Source organism: Hibiscus syriacus, unplaced genomic scaffold (genome assembly GCF_006381635.1).
Source record: "Hibiscus syriacus cultivar Baekdansim isolate YM2019G1 unplaced genomic scaffold, ASM638163v2 tig00007043_pilon, whole genome shotgun sequence".
NCBI lineage: Eukaryota > Viridiplantae > Streptophyta > Magnoliopsida > Malvales > Malvaceae > Hibiscus > Hibiscus syriacus.
In genome coordinates, this window is record NW_024062124.1 from 437,516 (window position 1) to 461,365 (window position 23,850).

A 23,850-nucleotide genomic window follows, 5' to 3' on the forward strand; every position below is an offset into this window, starting at 1 on the left:
TAATTATAACTTTGAGTGATGTGGTGATGCCATCAATTAACACATGTGAAAATGTAATATTAACAAATGTATTGAATATTATTCAACTAACTAACGGTTGGGACTAAATGTTAAAAAAAAGAATTGGGGGTAAAATAATAATTTGTTCAAAACATTGAGTCCTAAAATTTTCATTATGCCTTTTCTTTTTTATTTTTAAAGTTTCGCGGTTATATCCCCAAATTCTCCCAATTTTTCTTCTTTATCTCCTTCCCTAATCAATCTTCAAATTCCAATCATAAACCTCAAAAATCAAGGGAAAGAGAGAGAGAAAAAATTGCTCATCGGAGAAGAAGCTCGCGTTTTACTTGATCGCTTCTTCATATATGTTGTTCTTCAATGTTCTCGATCGTAAGCTTTTTCGTTTCCGTTTTGAAATTATTTTTATTTACTTCGATTTCTTCTTCTCGATTCAGTTTTGTAAAGAAATATTTTTTTTCAATTTTTTAGTTTTAATTGAAGTAATTGGACAGTGAATTGAGTGAGCTTTTTTTTTGTGCGACTGGTGATAACTTTTTGTTTTTGAACTGCTAATCCCCCCCCCCCTATGCAGTGTTTTTTCTTCCGCTGTCTCGGTGACCTCTGAACCAAACATCACTTAATCGCGGTGGTGCTTTGATTAAACAAGCATAGCTGACCTGATCTCTAGAACTGGCTTCTTCTGTAATTTTGTTGTTTATTAATTTTTACTTTCGTAAATTATGGATTCTTCTCTTTTGACAAAGCTTGAGTTTTTTTTCCTGCGCTTTTCTTTTTATAGCTAGAGATGAATTTTTTGTGAGGTCAAATTTGAAATTCATATTGGATATTTTATTTAAGATCTTTCCTTTTTATTCTTTATTTTTATGCAGAAAAAGGGTTGAGATAAACTTCTATTGCGATTCTGGTAATTGATTCAGTAATTTGTTGTTTCGACATTTTACTATGTTTCAGGTAGTTGAGGAAGTCCCGCATGGCTCCGTCTAGGAAATCTAAAAGTGTAAATAAGAAGTTTTCTTATGTTAATGAAGTTGCTACTAGTAAAGATGGAGATAGTAGTTCTAAGAGAAGTGGTAAACGAGTGAGTTCTTGATTAGTTTTTGAAATACTTTTGTTTTGATGCATTTATCTCTTTATTTTCTGTTCTTTCATTTCGTTAGGTTAAATGGATTAAGAATTTTTGTTCTCGTTCTTCTTCTTGTTTGATTACATTTTTTATCATATACTGTTCTTGGAGTTGTTTTCTTTGAGACTTTTTGTAATCAGTTTTGGATTTAGTTTATTTATTCCCGGTCAACCTTGATGAGTTTCCACCTTTTATGTGTTTAGATTTAAGCTCATTTGGTAGCAAACTTTAAATTAGTGTCGAGTACAAAAAGGGTTTGACTAAGTTGTTGTGTTAAGATGTAATCAACTGTGAACTATGAAGTATTGTTCGTAAAAGAATCAACCACTTACCGAAAATTTAAGAGTTGCCACTGTGAGGTTTGTGCAATTCAAAATTTCCTTTTTGTCTAGTGTCTATAGATCTGGTACCATTTCTAGATGGGAGATAGAAAACCAGAGAATAACCATAACACTCTAACCAAGTGCCAATCAGATAATAAAGGAAGAAGTTTCCTTTGCATGTCAGTATATTTCTTTAATATTTTGTTGAGATCTTTATACAGGTCATCAAAAATGACTTGTGAAAAATTTTAATCTGGTATAAATTATTTTTATAATGTTAATGTCTTATGTGCAGAAAAGGAAGTTATCTGACATGTTAGGGCCTCAATGGACCAAGGAAGAGCTTGAGCGTTTCTATGAAGCATATCGTAAGTATGGAAAAGATTGGAAGAAGGTTAGTTGTGATTAATTCACTGGGTTTCTTTATTGTTTGTTGACTTGTGATTAGACTTTGTTTAGATGGCACATGTTTTAGGTATTGCTACTCTAATTTTATATATATATATATATATATTTAAAAAATCTACTTCAATATAGTTGCTTTTATGGTCATCTAGTTGGGACATCTGACTTTTGATTGTTGTGGTTTTACCATTTCTGCTTTTGCTTCTTTTGGTTTTATAGGTTGCTACTATGATACGCAATCGATCCGTGGAAATGGTTGAGGCACTTTACACTATGAACAGGGTAAGCATCGTTTTAGTATCATAACACTCATATATGTATATTTTTCTTTATTTCTTGGTACTTCTTTGCCTTATGCCTGTACTCTTTTCAACAATATTTTTTTATATTCCCTTTTTAGCTCTCAAGTACAAGACATTTGAGTTGCATTAGCTTTTCCATGTTGCCATCTAACCATCATCAATAAGCTTTCACTTCTGACACAAATACTGAAGTTACACATCACATTTGACACATTTTGCCTTAAATAGCATTATTATCTACTAATGAATGGATGCTATTTTCATCTTAATCTTGTGTGACTGACAAAATCATGAAGGTGCTTGGATGTTTTTAAGTTAAACTCAAGAAAAAGAAATTTCACCATATTTTCAGGCCTACTTATCTCTTCCTGAGGGCACTGCTTCGATGGTTGGACTGATAGCAATGATGACTGATCATTATTCTGTTTTGGTGAGTATCTAATTTAACCTGGCGGGTTATTGATAATTTGCATGGATCTGAGGTTTTTTGAATAGATTTGGACTTATGCTCTGCAACTTTGACTATTTAGTCCTCGTCTGTCACCTTTGTGACATTGTATAGTTTCTTATTTCCCAAAGGTATACTTGTCCAGCTCTTTAGTTGACTGGATTGTACTTTATGGTCTGATGTTTTGGATTCTATCAATGGAGCAGGGATGCATCTAGAGAATGCAACCTATTATGGAACTGAAGTTAGGAATATAATATTTTAAAGGTATAATATTTTCGGTATGGCTTTTATGAAACTGAAGTTTTTGGATTGTGAGATGGCAGGGAGGAAGTGATAGTGAACAAGAAAGCAATGAGGGCATGGGAGTTTCTCGGAAACCTCAGAAGCGTAGCAGGGGAAAACTTCGAGACCAGCCTTCTAAAAGTTTAGATAAGCCGCTTCCAGATCTATTGAAATTTCATTCATCTGCATCAAGTTGCATGTCACTTTTAAAGAGGAGACGTTCTGGTAAGATCTCTATCTCACTCTCTTCCTAGTCTTCCTTTGTCATTGTTGAGGTGGTATTTGCATTTTGGACTTAGAAGAAGAAATTAGGCTAGTGTACTAAAGCTTTAATCTTAATATTAGACTGCTGTACTGTTTCTTACAAGTAGTTTTTATTGTTTGCTCAACTATTCAGAAAGTAGGCCCGTGCTGTTGGAAAAGGACTCCCGTGTTCCTATTTCTTTTCTCATGACAAAAGCAAAGGGGAAAGGTATTTTTCTCCTATTCAGCAAGGAATGAAACTAAAGGCGGATTCTGTTGATGATGTTGCTCATGAGGTAGCACTAGCATTGACAGAAGCATCACAAAGGGGTGGCTCTCCCCAAGTTTCTCGGACACCAAATAGAAAAGCAGAGACACCATCACCTGTTATCAACAGTGAAAGGATGGTAATATATTTTTATTTGATGTTTCCAATGCTTCCTCACTACTTTCTTACATATTGAGGTTAATTGATGTCTTTCTTCAGAATGCTGACTCAGAAACTACTTGTGCCAAGATTCACGGTAGTGAAGTGGATGAGGATGCTTGTGAATTAAGCTTAGGAAGCACTGAAGCAGATAATGCAGATTATGCTAGAGACAAAACTATTCCAGGATTATAGAAGGCACTGATACTATTGAAGTTCAACAGAAGGGTAAAGATACCTTAGAAGGAAGCGGAGGTTGAGGTAAGTGTAAACAACCATTTGGAAGACACAAAAGAAGCCTGTAGTGGGACTGAAGAAGGACAACAGTTATGTGATTTCAAGGGAAAGTTCGATGCTGAGGTTGCGGATGCCAAACTTCTAGAGCCTTGATTAAGGGTCCAAGGAAAAGAAGTAAAAAAGTGTTGTTTGAAGGTATGATAGTTTTTGCCTTCAAGAAAGTATCTTCCCCTGTTTTCTGTTACGACTTTATCTGATAAGGCTACTTCACCAAGGTTATTGGTAATCCAATGATGTTGGATACAATATCTTTTTTATGCTTATTAGTTTATGTATGGTTATGCTTCTTGTTCCTAGTTATCTGGGAGATTGAATGTTGGTTTGTTTCTCTCAGAAAATATATTTCTCAGTCTTGTTTCTTAGAAAAACAATTTTCTACACCCAGATCCACATGAATTCCTTGCACATTCAAGAATTTTGTCAAAACCTGTTATACTATTAATCGTACTTGATCATTTTCCCCGGATTCACATTGTGAATTTATTTAAGTGTGCTTTGGCTTTAACTTACTGTTTATTTTAATCTTTGGAACACTATGTCTTGTTTAATGAATTGTGTTCGACTCTTATTTATTTTATATTGTAGTTGAAACACTTCCTTTGATGCACTGCAAACTCTAGCAGATCTGTCCTTGATGCCAGAGACTGCTCTGACACCGGTAAGAACAGATCAATAAACAGAAACTTTAAATAATGGGCCTTGTTAGGTGCATAGATGGCTTGTTAAAGAATTGTCTATCTTGCAGTTTAGCCAAACAACTGACAATTAATGCATCTAATGAAACACCAAGCTATTAGATTGATTTTACAATGTGTTGCCTTGTTTCATTATTTCTATGCATTTGATAACCTCTATAGCTAACAGCTAGATAATACCAAGTTTGCAAGTTCTGTCTATTTAGTAATCCTGAGTTGCTACCTTGTTTTTGCCAGATTCAGCTTGGACATACTTTATAGATCTGAGTTGAAGTGAGTAATGTAATTAAACAATACCTGCAAGAGAAATTAGAACTTAGAAGATTGAGTGGTCAACTTGGGTCATTTATAAGCAGTATCTTGTGCCCAAACGTATTTTTTCTTCTGGAATTATAGGTGGGACTCAAATAGATTTTTCGAATGGCATTTCATTCTCCAGATAATACTTTCAATTAAGTGCAAGTTTGTGACTTGGAGAAATATAAAAATCTATTCTAATTTGAACATAAGATTTTCATCTGTTCTCTCTAGCTTGAACTACACCATATGTCCCTTCTTGTTGACTCAAACTTTTGAATATCTCTCTGCACTGGCGGATGCATTTACATCTCAATCCGAATTTCTTTATGCCAGTTGTTTATTTTACTGAAGGTGCCCACCCTAAATTTTATTGCCCCACCCGGAATTCGAATTTTTTATATTAGTTGTCAGTTTACTGAAGGTGCCCACCTGAAATTTAATGTCTGCCCCACAGAATTATTATTATTATTTTACATATTGTCCATAATAAAAAAGTAATTGTGGATCTGTTACAATCTCTGTTTGGATGTGTTTATGTATTTCCTATCCCACCTAATCCTGAGTGTGCTACCTTGTTTTTTGCCAGATTCAGCTTGGGACATACTTTATAGATCTGAGTTGAAGTGAGTAATGTAATTAAACAATACCTGCAGAGAAATTAGAACTTAGAAGATTTGAGTGGTCAACTTGGGTCATTTATAAGCAGTATCTTTGTGCCCAAAGTATTTTTTTCTTCTGGAATTATAGGTGGGACTCAAAAGATTTTCGAATGGCATTTTTCATTCTCAGATAATACTTTCAATTAAGTGCAAGTTTGTGACTTGGAGAAATATAAAAATCTATTCTAATTTGAACATAAGATTTTCATCTGTTCTCTAGCTTGAACTACACCATATGTCCCTTCTTGTTGACTCAAACTTTGAATATCTCTCTGCACTGGCGGATGCATTTACATCTCAATCCGAATTTCTTTATGCCAGTTGTTTATTTTACTGAAGGTGCCCACCCTTAAATTTTTTGCCCCCACCCCTGGAATTCGAATTTTTTTATATTAGTTGTTCAGTTTACTGAAGGTGCCCACCCTGAATTTAATGTCTGCCCCATACGGAATTATTATATTATTTATACATATATGTCCACCCTGAAAAATAATTGTGGATCTGTTACTATATCTCTGTTTGGATGTGTTTATGTAATGTGTCCTATCCCACCTCTTTTTTTTGTGTGTGTGTGTGTCAGAATCATCTGTGCAGTTTAAGGAAGACAAAAATGAAGTTGAGAAGACTAAACTGAAAGGAAATCATCCTGTTCCTGGGGCAAAAGGCAATGCCTCCAGAACATCTAGACATGGAAAAAAATCTGGTCATGATGTTTGTGCTACTCCAGAAGCAAAGGAGGAAACACAACCGGGTATTGTTGGAATGCAGAAAAGAAGAAAGATCCTCAACTTATAAAGTAAGAGTTGATGCTATCTTTTTGGTTGTTTTTATTTTTGTAGGCAAATTCTTTTCTTTTTATTGGAATTGTTTGGAAAACAAAATTCCATTGGGTTTATAACATGAAACAATGACCATATGCAATTTGCACTCTAGTCGCAGATTCCAAAAGATGAAAATGATGATGATTCTCAGTTGGGTGAATCTCCAAACATCGAGGTCTGTATTTTTCACTTGTTCAGCTTCAAAGAGTTAAGATGGCTCACAAACAAGTTCTAAATGTTTTCATTTCAGTTCCCTTTTTGATATTATGAATCGTAAGATACTTTCTTCTACAGAATGTTTGATGGACACTTTACTAATTTAGCCTTCTTATTCTGAGAGTATGTGTATTGAACTGTATGAAGTTGGTGCATGCTTAAACCTCTCGCCTTTTTGGTGTGAGTATATGTGGCGCCTACAGCTTGAGTTAGAATGGAAAACAGAATAAGCAATATAGTAATAAATGTTACAAGAGAATGCCATGGAAGTATTAAATAAGTCAGTGAAGATGATGGGGTGATAAATTGGAAACAAATAGTCCTTTCAACATGGAGCCTGGAGGAAGTGAATAAATTGGTAAAGTTTTGAGTTGATGATTGAGACATTTTAGGAAGAATGCCTATTTTAGACCTAATTTAATTTCAACTGAGCTGTGGGTCTGCCAAGGGCACTCTATGTTCTAGCCTGTTTAGCAATTGTTTTTTCCGTCCCTCTTACAACCTTTGCATTTGAGGTCTTCTTTTTAAGTTAAATATCTACCAATTTGTTCGCGTAGAAAAAAACATAAATTTTTATTCTATAGCTTCATGTTCTTTCATTCATCGCATATTTCAGTTTGTTGATATTGCTATTTTTATCTGCATTTTTTGGTTTCCGACGGGGTAAAGAATCTTCTTAGCAAAGGTAAACGGTCTAATAATATTGGGCATCCTAAGCAAGGGAAATCTTTGAGACCTCCAGAGCATGCATCCTCTAGTACGAATAAAGGAAGGGACTTGAACAATTCAGCGCCATCTACTATACAGGTTTCATCTGTTAACCAGGTCAATCTACCGACAAAAGTCAGGAGTAAGCGAAAGATGGATGCACAGAAACCAGCAATTAGGAAGGATATACAGTCCTCTGATAATATTGTGAAGGGAAAAACTAGTGTGCAAGTCACTTTATTCCATGACAGAGCACTCAATCTGAAGGTAACACTATTTACTTCAACTACTGTGAACTTGAGTTTCTATATATTGGGTTTTTTTCTTCATGTATGTGTATTCTGTATGACAGGAAAAGCTTTGTAACTTCCTAAATTCATACCTAGCGCGGAGATGGTGTATCTTTGAATTGTTCTATAGTACAATTGATTACCCATGGTTTGCTAAACGTGAGTTTGTGGAGTATTTGGATCATGTAGGATTAGGACATATTCCTAGATTAACTCGTGTTGAATGGGGTGTAATACAAAGGTATAACTTTCTTCTTTGGAATCTTTGTAAGGCTTTTCATTGTGGTGCTCTACTTATATAATATCACCCTCATGCAGTTCCCTTGGCAAACCACGGAGATTTTCCAAGCAATTTTTAAAAGAAGAAAGGGAGAAGCTTAATCAATACCGGGAATCGGTTAGAAGGCATTATGCTGAACTCCATGCCGGAATTGGTGAAGGACTTCCAACTGATTTAGCTCGACCTCTATCGGTTGGACAACGTGTCATTGCCATTCATCCAAAAACTTGGGAGATTCATGATGGAAGTGTGTTAGATGTTGATTATGGTAGATACCGAATTCAGTTTGACAACCCTGAGCTAGGAGTGGAATTTGTCATGGTAACTTTTTATTTTATAGGGTTGCTTCATATATGATAGCTGCATGTATATTTCACTGAATCGCTGATGTAGACTATCATCATTACGCCCTCAGCCTGATGGATTAATGACAGGCTGAGGCTTTGGCAGGTTCCTTAGATCTTTTGTCTAAATACACAAGTTGATGTACTAAAGCCCGTTTGGTTATTTGTGTTTACTATATAATTCTTTACCTTTTTCTAAATTTACTGAGCTTGTTCCCATTGTACTTTTTCCTTCTTCACTTTCAACTTTTATGAGTATAATGTTTTCTGTTGCAGGATATTGATTGTATGCCTTTAAATGCTTTGGAAAATTTACCTGCTTCCCTTTTGAGACAAAATGCTGCCATCCGTAAATTTGTTGAGAACTACAATGAGCTCAAAATGATTGGGCTGTCAAAAGAAAGCAAGATGGAAGAGAACATCAAATTTACGCAATGTGATAACCTGGAGAATGCTAATAGTCCCTCTCGTACTTCCCCATCAACTTTCGGTGTTGGCAATTTGTCACAGCCAGTTAAGGTAAGTTATGACTGCAAAATAGATCTCACTTTGCCGGTATCAATAAAATCAATTCTAGAATTTTTTGGTACATCAGTTCTAGATTGATTATAGCTAAAAGTTTTGATATACAAAACAATATAGAATCAGAAAAACTGCTATCTAATGTAATGATAAATTGCTTTGGCCAGGTTGATTCATCGAGTCCTAATTTACAGCTTAAAATTGGGCCTACTGAAACTGTTTATAGTCAACAAGCAATGAATTCTCAGCATTCTGCCCTGTCGCTGGCGCAGGCTAGGGAGGCTGATGTCGAAGCTCTTTCTCAGTTGACTCGTGCTCTTGACAAAAAGGTTCCTATTGCCTGTTATGCATTAAACTTAATCCATGGCCGAATCTCTCTATCTCCCTTTTTATTTTTTACTTATTGTCTTGTGCAGTGTATGTTACATACTTTTAATATGTGGGCATATTCTTTTTTCCTTCTTGTTTCGACCCTTTTAATAAAATGGTGTACTTTAACCTCTTTTACCTCCAAAATTGATGCTTTTCTGCGATGTTGAGGCATCAATGTTGTGATTTTTATTGTTGTGTCGTGTTGTGTAATTTCAGTTCCATGTCTGTTGTGTATTATTAATCTGAGGCGGATGTAGAATCTTGTTCAAATCATTTTGTTCAGTAATGTGAGAGAAGTGAACTGCAACGTATGAATGATGAGGTGTTAGCATTTGCAGGAAGCCGTGGTGTCTGAACTGCGACGAATGAACGATGAGGTGTTGGAAAACCAGAAAGGTGGAGACACTTGCCTAAAGGATTCAGATTCTTTCAAGAAGCAATATGCTGCTGTTCTTTTACAGTTAAATGAAGTCAATGAACAGGCATGAGACGCCAATAAAGTCTTTTTCCTTTAAATCTCTACACTAGTGTCATTTACCATTTCATCCTAACTTCTACGTGCAGGTTTCTTCTGCTTTGTTTTGCTTGAGGCAACGTAATACATATCAAGGGGCCTCCTCGGGTAAGTTGCTGAAGCACTTGGCTAAAATCGGTGAGCAGGGCTCTCAGTTGAGCTCTTTCGGTCATGCTATGCATCATGTCCAAGAATCAGTATTCCATGTGGCTGAAATTGTTGAAACTTCGAAAAGGGAAGCTCGGTCAATGGTTGATGCAGCTATGCAGGTAAAAAACGGCATTGAACTGTTATATATCCACTTTGTTTGAGTCTAAACTTTTTGCCCCTTAGCTTCAAAGCATTTTGAATATTGTCCATATCATTGGAACCTTGAGCCATAGGTTAAAACCCCCGAAGTAAATACAAGGCCAAATCAATCCTTACCATGTGTACATAATTTTGGTGGTAGAGCTTACCTGTATTTTAGTAGAATGTTTTCATTGCATTTGTAGGATGGACAAGTTCTAATCGAACATTGATTACTATCTCAGGCTATGTCATCTTTGCGAAAAGGGGGGAAAAGCATCGAGGTGATTGAGGAGGCGATAGATTTTGTAAATAACCAGCTTTCACTGGACGAGTTTAGCGTGCCTGCGCCGAGGTCTGCTGCCCCAACAGACTTGATCCGCAGACACGATCATCTGTCATATCCTTCCGCAACTGGTCATATACCCGAGATGAAGCTGCAAAGTTTGTCTGACCAAGACGAATTAATAATCCCTTCAGACCTTATTTCACATTGCGTAGCCACCTTGCTCATGATACAGGTAATTACCCAAACGGCTCCTTGTCGGTGGTTCTTAGCAGAACCTTTTCTCTTCCGCTAAAATGGTAGGTTTTCAATCAACCATATTGCAGTAAAATCCAACAAAGCATTCTTTAATACGCAACTAAATTACATTTTTGTCGATATAAAGTCCGATTCCGATCATCTCACTCCCCACCGAAAAAAAAAATGCAGAAATGTACAGAAAGGCAGTTCCCACCAGGAGATGTTGCAGAAGTTCTAGATTCAGCTGTTACAAGTCTGAAGCCATTTTGTTCACAGAATCTACCAATTTACACAGAGCTACAGAAGTGTATGGGAATCATTAGGAATCAAATCTTGGCATTGGTCCCTACATGAAAACCACCAGGTATGTCGTAATTCCTCCATTGTTGTTGTAAAAATTCTCTGCACTCTTATCCTTTTTTTTTATATTTAGTCCTTTTTTGACCCTTTTAATATGAATAAAAAAATGATAAATGTATCAATTATTTTCAAATTAACCCAGTAAAAACTCAGCCTTTGCCCATTCTTTTTGATATTTTCAGTTTCTATTAGCTGAATTACTAGAGCCCGGCAATTTGTGTATTTCCTCGTATTATAATCACGTTTTATGCTATTTGATAAGGGTAAAATACACAAATAGTCACTTAACTATGTTGAAATGATCTTTTTTGTCCACTAAACTTTCGGAAGTTAATAAAATAGTTATTTTATGGAACCATTATAAAATTGACATTGCACCTTACAAACCAATGATAAATTTTGATAATTTTAAGGATTATTTTGTAATTATTTGATATATTTAATGGTTATATTGTACTCATTTTATAAGAATTTGATTTAATGTGTATTTTACCTATTTTATATTTACATAAATTTTTGATAGGCTAATAACTTATATAAACTTTCCAATTTCGTATATTTTTGTTTCTTTTAAATAATCATGTTTTAAGATCTTAAAAATAAGATTAATTTGATTTAATTTATTAACTTTAGAGACAAAAATTGTTATTCTACTTTGTTATTTCATCAGTATCATTAAATAAAAATCAATTTAATCCTCATCTTTAAATTGTTTTTAAAAAAGAAGGTAATTCACCTTCTACATTTTGGTCTAGAGGTAACATGGGCATTTCTCAATGGTAAAATAATATATTTAATCCTCAAAGTTTATATTGTGTTAATTTGATTTTAATTTTAACTTTTTTTAACCCTCAACAATTATTCATAGTTTAATTTCATCATTTTCCTAAGAATACAAAAGATTAAAAGAAATTAAAAAAAACTCGAAAAAAAATATAGAAGTTTAAACAAATGAACAAAACAACTTAATAAACATACTCCTGCAACCTAATTTATGCATATTAAGAAGGAACATCAAACAGGAACCGCAAGTATATGATCATACAAGAAAGAATTCGATCCGATAACAAAAAAATCCTACTTGATCTAATATGGTTGCGTTCAACTACCTCGATTCGATCTTGAATCTGCCTCTTACTGTGAATTCGAGCTTTTCTTCGTACAGCTTCAACAGCCCGGGAGCTTTGTCTTCGAATTGGTTAACAAACTTCTTGATAAATGCCTCTTCCGAAATCGAATACAAGGTCGACAAACTAAAGTCCATGATCAAACCTTTCGACAACAAATCTCGAGCAAACAAACACCTCGGGGCGACCCGTTTCTCCAAGCTCCGGGTGAAAATTGACGGATGAAAAGCGATGGTTGAAGCTGGGAACCCCATTTCGTTCACTAGGAAATCCATCATCATGGCGATCTTCTCTTTCGACCGACCCAAAACTCCGGGATATTTCCGGAAAGCTTCCCAAACCTCTTCTTCGGATAAACCCCATTTCTTGAAAACATCAAACTTACTCTCCATTGCAGGCTTACTCATTTTTCTAAACATGATAAGAGCATGAACGAACTTAAGCAACAAAGGATCAAACCCCATTTCCTTAACTTCTTTAACAATCTCCTTAAACCGATCCGGAAGCAAAGTCATAGACCTTGGATGGTAAATAAGCGTAGATACCATATTCGATTCAGGCACACCATTGTCTATCAAAGTCTTGATATTAGGAGACCACTGAGTTGATTGAAACAAGGGATTACACGTTTCTCCATGCTACGAACAAAAATACTGGGGTCGCAAAAGAAAAGCCTGGAGATTTCGGGGTCTGGGATGCCTTTGGATTGGAAGAACTGAATTTTGGGCAAAAGGGTTTTCTGGACACGGGAACAGAGCAACATCGGTCGGGCTTTGATGATTTTTCGGACTTGGGTCTCGGAGAACCCGAATTGGTCGAGGAACGTAAGGACGGAATTTGGGTTTTCTGGGGTTTTGAAATTGACGCGCTTGGAGAGTTTCAGGGCGGATTCCGGCGAGAATCCGAGTTTGTTTTTGAGGTAAGAGATGGTGAAAGATATGGATTGATCGGAATGGGGTTTCGAGAAGAATCGAACTGTGAAGAACAGTGATGGGTCGTTGGAGAAACGATTGATTGTGATAATGCGTGAGAGATTGAGGAAATTGGTGATGTTTTTGCTACTGCGAGGATTAATCATTTTCGAACACGATAAAAAGAAGGAGAAGAACTTACCCAGAAAAGCTTTCGACTTCGAATCTTGAAACGCCGGCGAGACGGGCCGCTCTTCAGATTCAACGGCTCAGTCCGTAGAGTAAACTCAGAGGCTCCAAATTTGAACTTTCTGTTTTATTATGGAGAGGAGCTCCCCCGATCGACCCGAAAAGTTTTCGGATCTCTCTATCCTTGTCGCCCCGGGAATTAAAACCTATTGGCAGAATGAACATTTTGGCTCCCATTTTCATCAGTTTAATCGTTTTAGTCCCCAATGTTTGGGTAAATTATGCCTTTAGTACCTAAATTATTGGTTTTGATTCATTTTAGCACCTAAACTTTCAATTCTTTCAAGAATATACCTAAAGATTAGTTTTTGTTTCATTTTAATATCTCGTTTAAAATTTAACGTTAAGTTTTAATTTTTTTTAAAAGTTTAGGTACTAAACGTGTTAAATTCTTGACTGTGGAATATTAAAATAAGATGAAAAAAAGACTAAACGTTAAGTATGATTTAAAAAAAAAAATTGAGAGTTTAGATATTAAAACGGATCAAAATAATATTTTATGTATTAAATATGTAGTTTTCCCATTTTTATTACGTCACTTTTCATGCTGGGATTTATTCGAATCAAATGTGTAGAAATTTTAATGACGTTAGCTATTTTCTTCTTTCAAATAAAAGAAGTTGGAAGAATAATCTTTATTGAAATATTTGCATAAACTCTCTTGTAGTTTTTAATGTTTTTTGATGTCATAGGAGAGAGAGAAATATATAATGTGAACATTTTAATAAGAAAATTAGTTAACACCAGTTTAATAACTTTTTGGATTAATTTGACAAAAAAAAAATAAAGGGTAAATTACACATGTAGTTTCTAAACTATTAATTTTAATACCTAAACTTTCATTTTTTTCTTCAAAATCATACTTAATGTTTAGTTTTCATTTCATTTTAGTATCCTGTCATTAAAAACTTTCATTTTAATATCTCATCATTAAAAGCTTAACGCGTTTAAACTATTAGTTTTAGTCCATTTTAATAGCTAAACTTTCAATATTTTTAAAACTTAAAGTTAAATTTTGAGCATGATACTAAAATAAAACAAAAACTAAAATTTTTAACTGTAAGATACTAAAATGAAATAAAAACTAAACTATAGGTATGGTTTTGAAAAACTTGAAAGTTTATACATTAGAACGGGCCAAAACTAATAATTTAGATACTAAACGTGTAATTTACCCAAAAATAATATCCGATGATAAAAACACAACAATTTAAGGATTAAAATAACTAAATTTCTAAAATTGAAAGGTGAAAAATTGATGACCTCAAGCCTCCATATTCTTCTTTAATTTTTCACCAATAAGATGACAATACATGTCATATTATCATTATAAAATTATAAAACTATTTCCTTTCAAAAAAAATTATAAAACTACATGCATTTAACTCAATAATTTGGGTGAGTTATTTCATAACTAGATTAAACTAATTAAACATACACATGCAATTTATTATTCAATGAGCTAATTTGGAAGAACTAAGAACACAAGAAATTATCCTAAAAAGCATAATCCTCTAATTTTCAAAGGATTTTGTTTGGAGACTTACTGTCTAAAGAAACCAAACCCTTCCCAGCAGACCTTTGTCAGCTTCTTCAATGATCCTTTGTTGTGCATCTTTGATGATCCACCAGTTTTTAAATCCTATAACTTTTTTTTTAAAAAAGATTAAAGATGAAATTAAAGCATTATTACTTTGATCATAGTTTGACAACCTTTTTAGGTCTTTTCAATGTAGATTCAATCTCCTCTGCCACCTGAAACAGTGAAAGCATATCGTTTGATCAGTTGAGAGTCCTGTGAAACCTATAGACCAATAAACGAACTGAGAAGCAAAAAGCAAAGGCAACCTTCTTCATTTTGTTCTTCTTCTTCTTCTCTTTCTTCTTTTTCTTCTTCTTTTTGTTCTTATCCTGTTTCGGTTTTGGAATTTCTGACTTAGCTTCTTCCGAAGAGTCCTGTGAAATCAATAGACCGATAATAAAGTGAGAAGTAAGAAACAACTCGAGAGTTTTGCATGTAACGATTAGAAGAAGGCAGAATCGAAGTACCTCAGAGTCACCGAAGGAATCTACATGTCGAACCCTAGTCCTTGAACTTGAAGCCCCGCCTGCACATAAACAGAAATATGGATATCAGAAGGAAGAAAAAGGAACTACTAACTGAAGGTGAGGTGAACATTCTAAAGCAGATCTTATAACCGATATACAAACAACTAGAACAACCTAATGATGAACGAATCTATGTTTCTGGGTTCTTTATTTTCACTATAATACTCATGTTCGATGCATTTGCCCAACAAACAACGGGCACAAGTATAGGGATATGATCCTCTAAATGTTCAAACTTGAAAGAACTTAGAAAAGCTGCAAATCCTAAAGATGAACTTGTGAGGTAACCTGCTAAATTGTCATCTATGTGACTGGACTTCTATTTTTCTTCTTCTAATGTACCCGCATTTATGTCTAACACCTATTCGTATATAATCCTCAAAATATGTAACAGATCTCGGGAAATCTTGTACCGGCATTTGTGTCTAACACATATTCATATATGATCCTCTAGATATGTAACAGAACTCGGGAAATCTTTGAGTATACTCATATTGAACATATACACGTATCCGATACTCATCATAAGTCCGGGTAATATAGATTGCCACTTCATATGTCTAAGCAACATCCGAATTCCCATATAAAAGTTAACAAATTGTGATTATATGACCTATGAGCTCAAAAGCATACCCAATTTGTACTCTCTTCCATTTTTTTTCTCAAATCAACCAATCCAACACCTTCCCATTCAACTATCTAAAGAAACATAATTAAAACCAAATCCAAGTCCACTTAACACTTAAAATAAGCCAAAACCAGGGTCAAATTTCAGCACATAAATAATTTTCAAAGAACCAAGGTCAAATCTTTCATGCAAATATTCAAAATAAAATCATGCAAAAAAAGCCCAAGTTAATATAAAAAGTAGAAAGGTAAAAGCCAGAAGAAAAGGCACTTTGAACGACGGTAGCTTTAGCGTTATTGACAGCCGATTCGAGAAGTTGGGGATTGATTGAATTCAAGCCGTTGGGATCTTGGAGTTTCCTTTCGAGGAATTTAGCCAAAGCAGCAGCTTTGTTAGTCGTTAAAGGTCCTCCTGGATGAGCCAATCTGCAATTCTAATTACAACTCAGAAAGAAAGAAAGAAAGAAGAATTTCGAACCAAATTCAAAATTAGAAAGAAAAAAACCTAACCCTAACCTGGGTTTAGAAAGGGAAGGAGGGGGAAGAGGAGCAAATTTGCTGCCTCGAAGTGCTTTCCTTTCTTCTTCGCTAAGTTGTTCAATTTCTCTTCCCACCATTTTCTTTTCTATCCGATTCCCTTCTCTTTCTTAATCAAACGCCACCATAAAGCTTTCAAACCTTTATTGATTTCTTTCTTTGACTTGGCGGCTGACTTTTTTATTCTTCAATTTTGTGTTTATAAACTGTGTAATTCGAATAATTACTGTTATAATCAAATATCGGATTAAATAATCAAAATATGTTTAGTTTTAAATTAAAATAATTTTAAAAATAATATTTCACGTATAAATCATAAAATATAAAATTCAAAGAGGCTTGATAGGCTTCTCCAAAAGATTCTAGTTAAAATAATATAAATACTTCTCAATATATATTATCATTCTCCATTGTATATTTGCTTATGTCCAAAATATATGATTTGATTTTTATTTACCACGCTTAATGTAACACCCTAGACCCGATTAGACTTAAAGTATCATATTGGGCTATCGAGATAACCTCTGATTTTCAAAACATTTTCGTTTTCTTTTTCAACATACTGAATGGTATCATAAATAAAACGTTCATAATGTTATAAAAATTAGTTTACAAAACCAGAGCCCTGTGACACATAAATTTAAAATCAAAATAATAGAATCTAATTTTAATAAACTAAATACATAAGTAAGGTTCTATGAATACATATGCCTGCTAAGCTATGATATAGTACTCTGAAAGAGAAACTAGAAAATCCTATTGTGACGGTGTTCCATGAACTGTTCATGCTACTAACCTGTCAACAAAAAACATCTGAAAGCTGAGCTTACAAAGCCCAACAGTATAATCACTAATCTAAAGCAACATAAGAATTCATAAACACAAGCATGCTGAAGACGTGGTACTAATCAGTAGGTACATGCATGATATAGATCAAGTGTTATCTACTTAAGGCTTGGTTGTTCTATCTTTGAAGTAGGGGTCTGTAACCCTAACATTTGAATATGCTACACATTATTTAAATGCGATACTGGTTCTACTGTGCATTATCTGAATGTTATACTAACTCTGTTTTGGATTATCTGAATGCAATATTGATTTTATTGTGCATTATCTGAATACAAAACTAACTCAGTTGTGACTCATACACTAGCTAAGGTAGGCATCATGATGCGGCTTAGGGGTCGCATCATGATGCGGCTTAGGGGTCGCATCTCGGAGCTCACGCACCCCTTTATCCTACCAAATACTAATATATGATACACAACAACAAACATAAAGTTATAACAAGTATCATAGTGCAGTTGAGGGATCTGTATCTCGAAGCTCAAGCACCACTTTAATCTGTTGGTATACCCTCGGGTACACCACGGTGAGATCCGAAATCTGTATAGGGTCTTGGGGGCATCTATGTCCATCTGCCAAATGAAGTGCCTTGGCACTGATTGGTATATACCTGGACATACTAACAAACAAGATAATAGCTTTACTGCTAAAGTAACTTGGGTGTCCTAGCTGTTTTCCGAGTGTCATACAAAGGCTAGTTTTATGACATCCCAACTATTATTGTTTCTAGTTGTTATTGTTATTGTTTGGACTATTATTATTGTTACTGTTTCTGTTTCTAGCTATTATGAGTTATTAAAAATCTCGTTTACTATTTACCCTAGCTGTTAACTCACTCGTTCTCTAATCTAGAACGTTATGCGAAGAGTTACTAGTTTGTTGTTTTTTATAATTTGTACTAGTCTGGTTATATGATACTCAATGATATTTTAGTCATTCTATGACTCTGGAGAAGTCTCTACGCGTTTCGAGACTTCACGACGATTATTGTTTTTACTGTTTACTCGTTAGGGTTCTGATTGGCTCGGTATCTGACTCGGGTTCATTTCTGGGTAGTGATGCTCTATTTGCAAATCCTACGCTTTCCCCCAATTCGCCCTCGAATTAAAGGAATAACTTTGCGTCCAACACTATCGGTTGATCTTGCGGTATACGACACTATTGTCATATAATCTGATTACTTGATCACACCTCTCGTTGGTACACCCTGTGCACTGATCCTCCATCCATAATTATATGTTACGTGCTTACTCAAGATACTTGGACACATTATGCCTGCTATGGTTAAACTGGTTGTAACCTACTTCTACGAGTGTCTCTAGGCCTCCTTGGCCATTTACGTCTATCTCGGACTAAGCTTTATCCTTACGAACCATCCCAAACTCTAAAACCTTAATTGAGTCGAAACTGGTCATAGAAAGATGGTAGTATCGATACTCTAGTTGTAGTATCAATACCCTATGGTCAAGTATCAATACTCCTATGAATACCAATACAAAAAAAATGCATTCTGCTACAAAAATGGGGCCTCAGTATCGATACCGCTACCCTGAGTATCAATACTACAGGGACATTATCGATACTCAGCCTGATAGTATCGGTATTCCCATCTGAAAACCCTAATTTTATCCCCAATTTAACCAGTATTGATATTGTTCATCCTAATATCAATACTTGAACCCTAAAACTGATATTTTAAGCTCGAAAAAACACCCAAAATCATCCTAAATGACTTGAGTTGGTTTCTAATCTTGTTATGAAGTTTTAGTAAGTTGTTTAGGGTCTCAAGGTGTCTTAAAAACACATTTTTAATACTTAAAACGTGGTTGATTCATGAAATCAAAGATAAACCCTAAACATGCTCAAGTTTACAAATCCTAGCAATTTCTTGAAATTTATGAAAATTTAATACTCCAAAGGATTAGAAATACCCTACCTTGTTGATTAAATCTCAAAATTGAGCTCATTTAGCCATAAATCACTTTTCTCTATTGCTTGGATGTAAACCCCATTTTTTCTCTTGCAAACACAGAGCCCAGTGCTTGATATATTACTATGATGTTATTGAAGGAATTAAGAACGAATTTGAAGCATGAAAATGGGTTCAAAATCTTACCTTTATGCTATGGACTTTGGAGAGGATGAGGAAGGAGATAGAATGAGAAATGAGGAAGAAAATGAAAAGAATGAGAAGATGAAGAGAATAAACATCTTCATCTTTTAAAAACGGGTTAATTATTCTATTGGTTCCTCCTCAATTCTTTACTTTGTAAAAATCCCATCTTTATGGCTAATTAAGTCCAAAACCAACCCAATTAAGTCCAACAACTTGAATTATAAATTATACGGAGTCTACTAACCTCACGGGTAGACCCGAAACTACTAGCCTGAAATTTGGGGTGTTACACTTAATATCTAAAATAGTACTACTTGTGAAAATTTTTATTTTATTTTATTTATTATCATTTTGTCAATCTGGCCTCTTAATTTTCAATATTTTACCCTTTGACATTTCTCAATAAAAAAATGCAAAGTAACCTAATGTGACTATATTTTTTCTCTATTTTTTCTCTCAATGTGACCTTTAGACTAACATTTTTTCGTCGTTGACCATTACGGTGCTGACATGACAGTCCAAGGTAACAAATTGATATGGCATATGATATGACAGATTAGCTAAATAGGTAACTCAAACATGACAGATGGATTGCCACGTCTGCACCGTGAACTGGCATGCTAATATTATAACGATCAACAACGAAAAACGTTGGTCAAAGGACCATAATAGGATTGTTTTTTAAATTGGAAGGCCTCATTGAAAGAACATAATACAAGAGCTATATTGATTTTCCCCCCAAAAGTATAGCGACCTTAGATACCTTTTTGCCTATAACTTTTCTTACATGATAGAAATTAATTGTCACATCATCACTTTTACGGAAAACTATCTAGCCTTAAAATTAACAATGAAAAAGTTGGACCAAATTGACTGAAAAAACAATTAAAGGTCCAAGTGATAATATCATTGAAGTAAAAGTGCTATAGTAGGTGTTAAGACTAAATATAGATTATATACGCATACTCGTACCACGCGTGTTTCGGCTTAAACATAGGTAAGTAATGCGACATTGTAGTTTGTAGCAGCAATGCACATTGAGAGAATCAGAACACAGAATCTAAGCCCAATACTCACGGTACTCGAACTCGGGTGGTGTCTAGGGGTGCACAAAAAATCCGAATATTCGATTTTGCGAAAAATATATCCGAAACCGGTTTTGGGAAAAACCGGTTTTTTTTAACCGGATCGGATTTTTTTAAACCGGTTATTTTAACCGGTTTGGAGAAAAAAACCTAGACCGGTTTTTTACCGGATAAAAAACCGGTTTGAAAAAAACCGGTTAAAAAACCGGTTTTTATCCGGAAAAAAAACCGGTCTGGGTTTAAAAAACTAGCCATTAATATAGCCGTTGGGGGGGTTTTGTGACCGTTTTTGACCGTTTTTTTCTTTAAAAAATTACCATTTTACCACCCTAAACATGTATAAATAGGTTGGGGATGTATTTGGTTGATTACAAATTCCTCAAATCTTATTACACAACACTTAAACATCTCTCAAATCTTATTTTTGTAATTTTTTGTTCATCATGAGTAACACGGCTGAATCTTCCGTCGGGGGAAACCTTGAAGTCGTGAGAGTGATCGAACACACTCGAAACAAAGACATTTGGGATCACTACGATTTATGTGAGATGTCAAATGGCTCGAGGAGGGCGCGTTGTAAACTTTGTCTAAAGTTTCTTGCATCGGAAGGAAACACAACGTTGAACCATTTGACAAAATCATGCAAGGCACTTCGCTCAAGATCGGATCCTAGTCAATCGAATCTTACACCGCAAGGTGGTGTTTTTGTTTACGGCAACGAAAAATTACGAGAAGGGTTTACAAAGTTCGTGATTACAAAAGCATTGCCATTCGACCACTTTGATGATGAAGATTTCACGACAACAATTCAACAACTAATGCAACCACGTTATACTCAAGTAAGTCGTACTACCCTTAGAAGAGATGCTATAAAAATGTGGCGTACGGCGAGGGAAAAAATGATTTTAGGATTCCAAGAACACCGTTATGGTGTGTCGCTTACATGTGATGTTTGGAGTTCCCCTCATAATACCGGAAATTCTTTTTTAGCCGTTACGTCACATTGGTTAGATCAAGATAATTGGCAAATGATGAAAAGAACAATCGCGTTTGAATTATTCGGTGAGCCGCATACCGGTGCTAATTTATTTACACTTGATAATGCATCGAATAATACAAACGTGTTTCCAAGATTGAAAATATTACTTTCACCGATTTTAGACGGTGCGTTTTTTCATACCCGTTGCGTTGCACACATAATTAATTTATCCGTGCAAGCCGGTTTGGAGGTTATTGAGCCGATTAGATTAGAATTCAAAACAATGATAAAATCGGTTCTTTGTAACAACAACAAAAGACTAAATGATTATAAACGATTTTGTAAGTCCGTTAATAAAAAAGCTTTGGGTCCTAATTTGGATTGTCCAACTCGTTGGAACTCAACTTGGATGATGATGCATACTGCCTTAAGGCAAAGGGAAACATTGCAAACATTTCACGATCGGCTTTTCGAGAGGGGTCATGTCCCAAACATTTATCCGGATTCGAGTTGGGAAACTATAGCCAAAATAACCGATTTGCTTGAGGTTTTTAAAAATGCAACAACTTTTTTATCCGGTGTTTATTACCCTACTAGCCCGTTGGTTCTTAATCAAATATTTTTGTTGGCTACCCGACTAAATGACTTTGAATTTGAAACCGAAGTTTTTCAAGAAATTGGCTTTGCAATGAAGGAAAAACTTTTAAAATATTTTAAGGAGATTCCCCCCATTTTTACTTGTGCCGCCGCTTTAAACCCAACGTTAAATGTTGGTGGGGTTGAAACACTAATTGAACAAATTGCGTTTGCTTTTAATCTAACCGATGATGAACCCAACTTTGTCCAAAACCAAATAAATTATTTTAACAAATGTTTTCGAGACATGTTTGCAATTTATTTAACTAAATACGGATCAAGTAGTGTAATACACGATCAAATGAGAATGAATGCGGAATCATCTAGTAGACGTCCAAGTAACATAAATTTGAATCTTTTTAACACTCTTGTAAATTCCCAATCCAAACGATCACGTACTACCACCCCAAGTAGCGAGTTGGGAAATTATATGTCATGCGATTTTCTATCAAAAATGACATTTGAAGAGTTTGAAAGTTTGGATATTTTGGCTTGGTGGAAAGAAAAGGAAGCACAATTTCCGATTCTAGCCGCCATGGCCCGTGATTTACTAACCGTCCAAGCTTCTACGGTAGCTTCGGAATCCGCTTTTTCTGTTAGTGGCAGGGTTATATCGCAACGGAGATCAAGACTAAGTCCCGAGTCGGTGGAAGTATGCATTTGTTTAAAGGATTATTTGGATGGAGCGGCTCGTAAGCAACATATCACCACCCTAGAAGATGCAATTGATGCCGATTTGGAAGCAAACTTACACATTGAAGAAGTCGAACTTGGAATATCCCCTCCAAACGAAGAAGGCGAAGATGATGAAGAAGAGATGGCAATGTAGTTTATTTTATAACTTTATTTCAATTATCGTAAACTTTGTTTCAATTATCGAACTTGAAGTTTTTAAGTATTTGAATTTATCGAACTTGGAAGTTTTTAAGTATTTGAATTTATCAAACTTGGAAGTATTTAAGTATTTCAATTATGTTGAGTTAATTAAGTATTTCAATTAAGTATTTGAATTTATCGAACTTGAGGTTTGATGCTTTCTCTTTAATTCTCTCTTGATTCTAGTTGCTTGATGTTTCTTGTCTTTGATCAATGGCTTCTAAGCTTGCTTAAATACACCTTGAATCACTTCTGAACGTTAGTGATAATTAATGAAGATAATATAGTCGTTTAAGTGTGAAAACATTTAATAAAAATGCTTGGAGCGTGGGGGAATCGGTACCCTCTCATAGGGAATCGGTTTCCTAAGTGTAAAATTCAAATATTTCGACCGTTGAATAGGGGGAAATCGGTACCCCCTATGGGGGAATCGATTCCCTCCGAGCATTCTGGAAATCTCGGAACCAAACCATTCAGTGAGGAATCGGTACCCCATTGGGGGGAATCGGTTCCCTATGAGCAATCTGGAATATTAAAATCGGTTTTTTTATAACCGGTTTTTTTAAAAAACCGGTTTTTTTTAAACCGAAACCGGTTACACCGGTTAGGATATCCGACCCTCCAAACCAGTTAAAAACCGAACCGATTATTTTATAAACCGGTTTTTTTTCTATGAGAAAAAACCGGATCGGATAAAAACCGATCCGGATCGGATTGAAATCCGACAAATGTTCATCTCTAGTGGTGTCGGACACACGTATCAAACACGAGTAACAAAGCATTCCTCAAACTCGGCGTGGTGTCGGACACACATATCAAACATGAGTAACAAAGCAGTCCTCGAACTTGAGGTGGTGTCGAACATTCGTATCAAACACAAGTAGCAAAGCATCCGATAAATAACCAAGTAAAGTTATACCTCCTCTCGATATATTTATTTGTAACTTTGAAGACAACAATAAACTAAAAACAATTACAAGTGA

General features: G+C 35.0%; 2 protein-coding genes and 1 pseudogene across 2 annotated transcripts; 1 reads left to right on the top strand and 2 right to left on the bottom strand.

Moving 5' to 3' along the window:
- The first annotated feature begins 245 nt into the window (after positions 1-245).
- On the top strand, positions 246-10,876 carry LOC120201221 (protein ALWAYS EARLY 3-like). The gene is given in 27 exon segments (XM_039201882.1): positions 246-390; positions 593-702; positions 973-1,099; positions 1,763-1,861; positions 2,092-2,154; positions 2,527-2,604; positions 2,949-3,132; positions 3,305-3,346; positions 3,349-3,557; positions 3,638-3,746; positions 3,749-3,818; positions 3,820-3,950; positions 3,953-4,018; positions 4,465-4,521; positions 4,524-4,532; positions 6,109-6,304; positions 6,306-6,324; positions 6,462-6,524; positions 7,235-7,540; positions 7,626-7,804; positions 7,882-8,164; positions 8,464-8,706; positions 8,877-9,038; positions 9,420-9,563; positions 9,646-9,864; positions 10,129-10,404; positions 10,599-10,876. Coding segments are annotated over 25 exon segments (3,480 nt in total). The 5' UTR covers positions 246-390; positions 593-702; positions 973-991; the 3' UTR covers positions 10,764-10,876.
- An 878-nt stretch (positions 10,877-11,754) lies between these two features.
- Positions 11,755-13,159, bottom strand: LOC120201222 (annotated as a pseudogene).
- A 1,426-nt stretch (positions 13,160-14,585) lies between these two features.
- LOC120201189 (ADP-ribosylation factor-like protein 6-interacting protein 4) lies at positions 14,586-16,467 on the bottom strand. The gene is made up of 5 exons (XM_039201846.1): positions 16,309-16,467; positions 16,064-16,218; positions 15,106-15,164; positions 14,905-15,012; positions 14,586-14,811 (listed from the first exon to the last, which is right to left on the bottom strand). The coding sequence occupies exons 1-5, from the start codon at positions 16,407-16,409 to the stop codon at positions 14,755-14,757; spliced, it is 480 nt and encodes a 159-aa protein (XP_039057777.1). The 5' UTR covers positions 16,410-16,467; the 3' UTR covers positions 14,586-14,754.
- Between the last annotated feature and the right edge of the window lie 7,383 nt (positions 16,468-23,850).

Bases quoted from the DNA above. Each gene is read 5' to 3' on its own strand.
- LOC120201189 (XM_039201846.1), bottom strand. From the start codon at position 16,409: ATGGTGGGAAGAGAAATTGAACAACTTAGCGAAGAAGAAAGGAAAGCA. The intron at 16,219-16,308 runs GTTAGGGTTAGG...TTAGAATTGCAG, and splicing joins CCTTCCCTTTCTAAACCCAG to ATTGGCTCATCCAGGAGGAC. The intron at 15,165-16,063 runs GTGCCTTTTCTT...GTTTATGTGCAG, and splicing joins TAAAGCTACCGTCGTTCAAA to GCGGGGCTTCAAGTTCAAGG.